The 8,590-nt window shown below is 44.3% G+C and overlaps 2 protein-coding genes across 2 annotated transcripts; one reads left to right on the top strand and one right to left on the bottom strand.

Moving 5' to 3' along the window:
• Positions 1-523: 523 nt before the first annotated feature.
• LOC307039879 (E3 SUMO-protein ligase ZBED1-like) lies at positions 524-3,378 on the top strand (the record flags this gene model as incomplete). The annotated part of the gene is made up of 2 exons (XM_079682313.1): positions 524-1,445; positions 2,111-3,378. The coding sequence occupies 2 exons, from the start codon at positions 524-526 to the stop codon at positions 3,136-3,138; spliced, it is 1,950 nt and encodes a 649-aa protein (XP_079538439.1). The 3' UTR covers positions 3,139-3,378.
• Positions 3,379-3,884: 506 nt separating this feature from the next.
• On the bottom strand, positions 3,885-8,388 carry LOC307038782 (zinc finger BED domain-containing protein 5-like; the record flags this gene model as incomplete). Its single annotated transcript, XM_079680460.1, has 2 exons — positions 4,600-8,388; positions 3,885-4,361 (listed from the first exon to the last, which is right to left on the bottom strand). Exons 1-2 carry the CDS (start codon positions 5,431-5,433, stop codon positions 3,885-3,887), a joined length of 1,311 nt encoding a protein of 436 aa, XP_079536586.1. The 5' UTR covers positions 5,434-8,388.
• Positions 8,389-8,590: the final 202 nt, after the last annotated feature.

The raw sequence follows: 8,590 nt of genomic DNA, 5'->3' as shown, positions 1-8,590 counted from the left end.
AACTGGAAGGTTTGGTGTATGTAAGTTCTACTGAAGTGGACATTTCGGACTCAGAGTAGGAGAAAAAACTCATTTTGAGAAAACGACCTTTAAAGATTGCAGTGTGGCTCTAGATCAGGGGTTCTCAACCTTTTTTGGGCCAGCGCCCCCCTGTCCATTATCCAGGTCTCTTACAGCCCCCCATCAAAAAAAAGTAGACTTATTTTCTTCCCTGAATATTAATGTTGACTAATATTCTGTGTTATATCATTTAAAAAGCATGTCACTGAATGCCAAATAATAGATTTGATTTAACTGGGCAGTTGGAATATCATTATCATTAGTTTACCAGAGAGTAGGGCTGGGCGATATATCGATATTTAAGATATATCGATATATTTAAAAATAAGATATGGAATTAGACCATATCGCATATATCGATATAGTTCAAATTTGCGCTGTAATACTTGCTTCAGGCAAGCCGTTCCGTTGATAGGAACTCTCTGCACTGCTTCCCGCGCCCCAGCTCCGCCCCTCCCCTTTCATGCACAGAGGGGGAGGGGGAGGGACACTCCGGCACTCTTTAACAAACATGGAGAAGGCAACAACGTCTGCAGAGCGTACGGAGGATAGCCCCTTGGTTGGTAAAAGAAAAAGCAGTGGCTCAATCATTTGGAGATGGTTCGGATACAAATTGTCAGACGAGCAACAAAACCAAGCTATATGTAGGGAGTGCCATAAGCACATTGCAGCCAGTGGTGGAAGCACTACGAATCTTTTTTATCACTTAAAAACGTGGCACAAAGTGCAATATGAAGAGTGTGTGAAACTGCGCGCTGCAGAAGCCACAGGCACAAGCCGTCCCCAACCCGATAAAGCTCCAGCCCCAAAACAAAGCTCACTGCAAGCTTCATTTTCCCGCTGTGTGCCGTATGAGAGGAAAAGCGACAAGTGGCGTTCAATAACAAAGGCGGTGTCCTTTCACATTGCCAAAGACATGGTCCCTGTTGCAACAGTGGAACAGGTCGGGTTCAAAGAGCTAATTAAAAAGCTGGACCCGCGATACGAGCTTCCCAGTCGCAACTATTTTGCACGAGAAGCACTGCCGCAAATGTATAATGAAGTCAGACAGAACGTTGAAGGCCGGCTCGCTAACGTCACCCATTTTGCGCTGACCAGCGATATGTGGTCAAGCAGGACGTGTGAGCCTTATATGAGCGTGACAGTTCACTTCATGCAAGACTGGGAGATGAAAACAGCTTGTCTCCAAACAAGTTATTTTCCCGACGATCACACCGGTGAGAATATAGCTGAGGCCCTGCAGGACTCAATCGCAAGCTGGAAACTTCAAGAAAAGCATCTGGTTGCTATAACAACCGACAACGGGAGCAACATCGTGAAAGCAGTTCAGCTGAACAAGTGGCTGAGGATGCAGTGCTTCGGTCACAGACTACACTTGGCTATCGGTGAGTGCAATGGAGTATATTTTCCCTTAAACAAAAAAATATTGAAATGTTAGTTTTTCCTCATTTTCCTTTGTGTGTCTGTCTGCAACTTTGTGTTTTATGCTGCTGTCTTGGTCAATGGCCAGGTCTCCGTTAAAAAAAATCATTCAGGCTAGGTTAAATAAATTAATAATAACTTAAAGTGCTAAAAGTAAGATCACTTACAATAGGCCTACAGGTAGATTTCAGAACCATATTTATTAGATTATTGGATAAGAATGAGGGATGCATTAATGTGTTTACCACTTTAATGTTACAGCTGGTAAAGGTGAGGTAATATGACTTTAAAATGCTGGTTAGCCTGTTGATATCATCAAGGTAATATTTAGCTATTATGATTTCTCTGGCCTGAAAGAGCACACTGCAAAGTGACTAAACGTAGGCCTAAACATTGTGGAGTTTTAGTGGAGTAGAAATATGAAGCAGCATTAAAATATAGCATAAATAACAACAACAAGAACAAAACATGAGTAAATGCACATGCAGTATAATCTAATTTATAAATTATACAAAAATAATAATACATACAAATCACTTACAGGATTAAAATTCAGAAAGTAACTGATTATAGGCTAATATTTGATATTTATGCCCATTTGATTAATAGTTCTTTATGATTTTGACAGGACATGGCTTGAATGACAAGCGCGTCACCCGGGCCATTTCTCTGTGCAAGAGAATTGTAAGCTGTTTTTCGTACAGCTGGAAGAAAAGGAGACAGCTTGCTGAAGTCCAGATTCAGCTGGGTCTGCCAAGTCACCAACTCATAACCGAGTCTGCCACACGCTGGGGATCAAAGCAGCAGATGATCCAGAGAGTCCTGGAGCAGGAGGGCGCACTGGCAAAAGTCCTGTCTGGTGACAACAAGACCAGGCATCTTATCCTTACCTGGCAGGACTTAGAGGTCCTAGAAGCAGTCCAAAAGGTCCTGAAACCTCTCCAGCACTTTACCGATGCTTTATCAGGTGAGGAATACGTCACTCTATCCTATGTGAAACCTGTGCTGCACCTTTTTAAAGAAAGTCTCCTGGCATGTGAAGAGGGTGACAGTGAGCTTTGCAAATCAATCAAGACCAGCATTGTTGAGTACCTCAACAGCAAGTATTCTGACCCAGCCACTACTGACCTATTGGAGATGGCTTCATTTGTGGATCCACGGTTCAGGGCCACCTACATCCCGAGTGAAAAAGTCGATGCATTGAAGCACAGAGCTGTCTTGGAGGTGGAGACACTACTGGCTGATCAGAGCAGCGGTCACCTGACGCCTGACCTACATGTGCCCACTGTGCCTGAGCCTGCAGATGGAGAAGCAGCAGGTGCACCAAAAGCTAAGAGGACACTGGCAAGCTTCTTCAAGCAGCGCACAGCCACCACCACTGCACCAACCAAGAGGGGCGCTATTGAAAATGAACTGTCAAGTTACTTGCAGTCAGCAAGTGTGGAGAGTGACACTGATCCACTCAAGTGGTGGAAGGAACATGCAGTTGTCTTTCCAGCTCTGAGCCACCTGGCTAAAAAGTATCTCTTGGTACCAGCTACCAGTTCACCCTCCGAAAGGGTTTTTAGCTGCAGTGGGAATATTGTGACCTCCCACAGAGCATCTCTGAAGCCGGATGCCGTGGACAGGCTAGTGTTTCTTGCACAAAACCTTTAGGCCTAAATGAAGGAGGACACGCTTGTCTTCTAATGTCTACCTCAAGACAGCACTACTGTTATCGAAGTCAAAAAAATAACATGTTTACTGAGTTTACAGTCTTTTTCTTGTGCAACTGGTTGAGAGAGTTCAGATAAGCTATTAAGTAAAAAAAAAAACAGGTAATCTCAAGCTGATGTTTAAACAAGTTTTTCTTAAACCGAGCACTTTATTTTGTTATCTCTTTATATATAAATGCTGCCCTCAGAAAAAGATTTACCTATTTTATTTTATAGGCTAATTTTATTTAAGATATTTTATTTATTTAAAAGTGCACCTTACGGAGCTTTGTTATACAGTGTTTATGTTTACATTTTATAGTGAGTTTTCAATAAAACTACTCGTATTTGGCTTTGACTTTGACTGAGCATTTCATTTCACAGCTCTCACTTTGCGGAAAAAATATCGGGATATATATCGTATATCGATATTCAACCTAAATATATCGGGATATGACTTTTGGTCCATATCGCCCAGCCCTACCAGAGAGCAGAAAATGCATGTGAATGTGAATAAAAATGATATTTATGAGTGTTAAAAAAACTCAGACAAGAGCAGAGAATACAAACAGACTGCTACGGAACAGCAGCAATTTCACACATGTCCAGTGCAGAACAAACAGTAGGCTACAAAACTGTACATTAGGCCTACAGAACTAACAGGTCGGAAAGGTGTTGCATTTCGCCAAATTGCGGGGGGGGGGAAGGTTAGTGTGAGCTCTGCGCTTGGTGGTTCTCTGCCAGTTTCTTCACTGCGGGTTGCAGAGAACTTAGTTTCAGTCGCAGTGCACCTGAGGCCGTCAAGTTCAAGCGATTGCGGTACTTGGACTGCATGTGGAGGACCTGGCTGAATCCCTGCTCCACGAGGTATGTGGTTGGGAAAGCCAGAAGAAGCAGCCTCGCTTTCTCCCAGAGAGCCGGGTAACGCTGAGAGTATTTTACCCACATGTTGCCCCAGCCAGAGGTGCGGAAAATAGCCTGGGCCTCATCGTCACTCTGGATGTCGATGAGATGCTCCTGTATTGCTGGCTCGCATTCCGCCACGTCCGCCTGAAAGGGCTGCACCACCCAGGTGGGAACATCGAGGTCCAAAAGATCTCTGAAGCGGATCTTCAAGTCGGCATTCACCATCCTCAGTGGGTCTGTGTAAATGAGGAGGCGCTCATCGGTAAGAGCCTCAGACACCTGCGATGAGTATAACCAGGAAATTGTTATCGGTGCAGAATGTTACCATCCGATTTTAAACTGGTTATTTTATTGCTAATTAGTTTACTAATTGATGTTTCTTTATTGTCATAATACATTCAGAACATAAGTTATTTATACTAACCAGGAACACAAATATAGTGTTGCATAGAGTAGCCTACATTTATTACATGTATTATTTATTATTATCATTATTTAGTAGCCTAGGCTAGATCACCTTGGTCAACAGCGGGAAATGAGCAAACTGCCTCCTGCCTATGCTCTGCCAGTATAGATCCAGCCTGGAGGTGAGACTGTGGATGACCGCCTTGCTCTGGATCAGAGTAACTCCTTTTCCTTGGAGCTTCAGCGTGACTTCATTCATTTTGCCAAAGAAGTCTGCGAGGTACATGATGTCGCAGCGGCTGGATGACACCTGTTCCCAGAGTGCTGCATCCACCTCCTCCAGGAACTCCACGATGCTGTCAAACAGCTCACAAAAACGAGCAAGGCCGTTTCCTTTTGAGAGCCAGCGGACATCAGTGTGGAGAAGAAGACGCTCAAAGGTCTCATCATTTTCCTGACACAGCTGTCGGAACAATCTGTTATTCAGGGCGTGGGCTTTTATTTTGTTTATTGCCTTTACTGCAACATTGAGAGACTCGTGGAGAGGTGGACTTTTAGATTTGGCCACAAGGTTGTGGCGGTGCAAGACACAGTGGACTGTGAGGACATGCGGGACCTGCTCCTTCAGCAGAGTGGTGAAGCCACGGTACCTGCCAACCATGGAAGGGGCACCGTCAGTAGCACATGCGAGGATGTTGTTGATCGGGATTGACTTCTCCTGTAGATAAGCATCCAGTGCATTAAAAATGGTCTGGCCCTTGGTGTCTGTGACCAGATATTTGGAAAATAAAAATTCCTCAGCCATCTCCTGACTGTTGGAGGTGCTATAGCGGACATAGGCCATCAACAGAACATTGTTGTCAGAAGTGGTTGTCTCATCCAGCTGAAGGCTGAATGGAGTTTCCCGCAGGATGGCACACAGCTGCTCCTCTGTATCAGCGCCCATTTAATCAATCCTGCGTGCTACGGTGTCATTACTGAGTGGGATGGATTTCAGCACGTGTGTGGGATCACGCTCCATCACAGTAGATATGACCTCTTTGATGGCAGGGAGTACCAACTTCTCTCCGATTGTGAACGGCTGCCCACATTTGGCTATCGGCAAGGAGATGTTATATGACGCTATTAGCCCGCTATCAGTCTGGGTGGTCTTCCTAGCGAAGAGACTGCTGATGGTGCTCCTACCATGTTTCTCTTTGAGGGCCTGGAAGAACGGACGCTCCTTATCTGCCTTATCCGGGTGGATCTTGGTAAGGTGCTCCTTTTAAACGTGAGGGTTTCATTCCCTCATTGGAAAATACATGTTCGCAAAGTAAACACATTGGGAGTTGTGCATTGGTAGGAGACGGTATGAAGCCATAGCTAAGATATTCAATAGAGTACTGTCTGCATTTTATCTTTTTCGCGGCCATTTTGCTGATGTGATATGATTTTTGATGTTTTATGATGCTAATATTTAGGGGGGGGGGGGGTAGTGTCACGATATGGCGGCAAAGGCTAGAGGGCTAGCTGGTGACATGACAAGACATCGTGCCGGGAGCGGACCAGAAGTCGTTGTAATTTTGAACAAACAGAGCTCTGTGTGGAGCAGCCTGGCTAGCCAGCTCTTCCATGTCTTAGCAGACATAGAAACGGGTATTATTTTCATAAACTGACCACTTAGTTCGAATCTGTTAGTGGAATTTGTCATATCAAAACATATCAAAATTTAACAAAGTGACACAGATTATTAACAGTCGAGATCCCAAAATTACAACGACTTCCGGTCCGCTCCCGGCTGCTTTTTGTAGGGTACGTTCGTAAATGCGCTCCGAGCGCTCCGAGCGTCCCCGTTCCACAGTCCAGAGGGCTGCGCTCTGAGCGCTCACAGCTGGGTTCTCTGGCGGAACAGACGGGTTGTCCGAGCGGACTGACCGTTCGTGCATTTACGAACGTACCCGTAATAACACTGCGGACAGCTGACCAATCGCAAGCAGAGTTGTGGTTTCCTATAGCAACAAAAGATGCTGACAGCTGCTTTTTGTACAGGAAAAGACGCTGTGGCCAGCGTTTTTCATGACAAAAAGACATTATGCGTGAACGCCCCCCAAGAACACCTCAACGCCCCCCTTTCAAAAATATTGCTTCCAGCGCCCCCCGATGTTCTCTGAACGCCCCCTGGGGGGCGGTACCGCCCCCGTTGAGAACCAGTGCTCTAGATAAACCCTCCTGTTCTTTGGATGACAGCTTGCGCCTCGACGCACTCCGTGAAGGTATTTCATGTTCGGGGTCATTTGTTTTTTGTATAACCTTGCTTCGTGCAAGTGACAATTGTTGTTGTCTTCTCTGTGAACTGTGTGTTTCGCTGTTCTTTTGCCCTTTTGAGATTTACATTTCTAGCGGAAAGCTAACCAGGAAGTGTTTTAGCACACCACGTGACGCATCTGAACGAATCACGTTGTCAGAAGTTGACACCAGCCAATGAGATTTTGTTTCTTGGTATAAGACCCCTTTGTACTTTCACGATTGGTTGCTCCTTACAAAGTAAATTACCATATTTGGATCCGATGAGATTGTGCAGGAGAGACGGAGCTTTCCAACAATTATCTCTGATGACATGGTGCAAACAGTGGTCGCGGTACTTTATGTTACGTTAGAATGCTAACTTTTGGTGAATTTAGGAGAAATATACAGACGCAAATAGACAAACTATAGTAAAATAAACACTTAAATATGTATTTCGTACGTTTTCCTTCCAAAAGCCTGAAAGAAAACATATTATAGAATATAAATAGCACAAAATCTCAAAATTGACCAGTGCATGAAAAACGATGTTTTTGCCTGCCGTGTGTCGCCTTTAACAAACAATTTATGCGGCTCATATCCCTGAAAGCCGGGCCGGCCCTGCACCACCTTTTTTTTCTTTTCTTTTTTAAGCGGCCCCCCTCCCCACTTTTGGTAGCACCCCCTGAGAAAAATGACTTCCCGCGGCTATGCAAGTCTCACCCTTTGAGAGTGAGAGTTACGCAATTTAACCTCTGCACATGCCTCACGCCACACTTGCCATTTCACACGCTTTTTTCCCCCTCTCACTACTTTATAATTATTATTTTTATTTAATGATATATTTCCATAACTTGTTGCTTGAGGCCTGCCGTAGTTCGAGTCGGGACAGGGTGAACCCGCCCTATTCTGCCCCCGATTGGCTGACCGAGATATGTGATAACCACTCATCAGCCCTCAAGGCTAAATCTAACCAACCCAACGAAAGGCACCACGTATACAAGTTTTTACAAATATCTTTATTTTGATGAAGTCAACGGTGGGTCTGACTATGTGAGACTTAACGTCACACAGGCTGCTGGTGAGCAGTGTGGCAGGTTGCTGCGGTGGGTTTAACAACAAACAAGCGTGACTAATAGCAGTGTTAGTTAAATCATCACGTATTTGCGTGTGTGAGCTAATGGATATTTACTATGAGCTAAGGGCATTTACAGTACTGTACCTGTGCTGTTTGCATTTCTGTCTAATAAAAATATTCAATCAATCAAACAGTAACATGTAGCTATCTTTTGAGACTGGATCATTCATTCCTTAACTGTATACTTCGATTTCTGTCTGATGTTTGTCTGTTAGTTTGAAAGTCTGAAAGATGTCAGGTAGACTCTTGGCTCTTGTCACATTTTCTTAACATTTTCTTAATAGATTGTAAAGTTATTGACCACATCTGAAAAACAAACCGTTTCAGCTACATTACTTTACCAGATCAGTTTCCTAAACTTCTCCCATACAACGGACCTGACGAGCGTGACAAACTGAGTGAGGAGTTTCTGGACTACCAGTCCATGGACATTGCCATGCCCGAAGACCCAGCCACGTTCGACATTGAGAGCTTTTGGGGGAATATAGCATCAATGAAGAATAAGGTAAGAATTATTCTGCCCCCTTTGAAATACCCATTGACGTAATCAACTTAATTCTATACAAAAATACTTGAGAGTAATTAGGCTTCCTATGTACATTTTTCAAAGGTGACCGGTATCAGCATATTTGGGAGGCTCTCTCGTATCGCCAAGTTGGTGTTGGTACTTCCACATTCAAATGCTGTTGCTGAACGAGTGTTC

This window comes from Notothenia rossii (assembly GCF_949606895.1).
Source record: "Notothenia rossii genome assembly, chromosome: 5".
NCBI classification, from domain to species: domain Eukaryota; kingdom Metazoa; phylum Chordata; class Actinopteri; order Perciformes; family Nototheniidae; genus Notothenia; species Notothenia rossii.
Note: the sequence above shows the minus strand (reverse complement) of the source record. Positions and strands in the feature narration are given on the sequence as shown.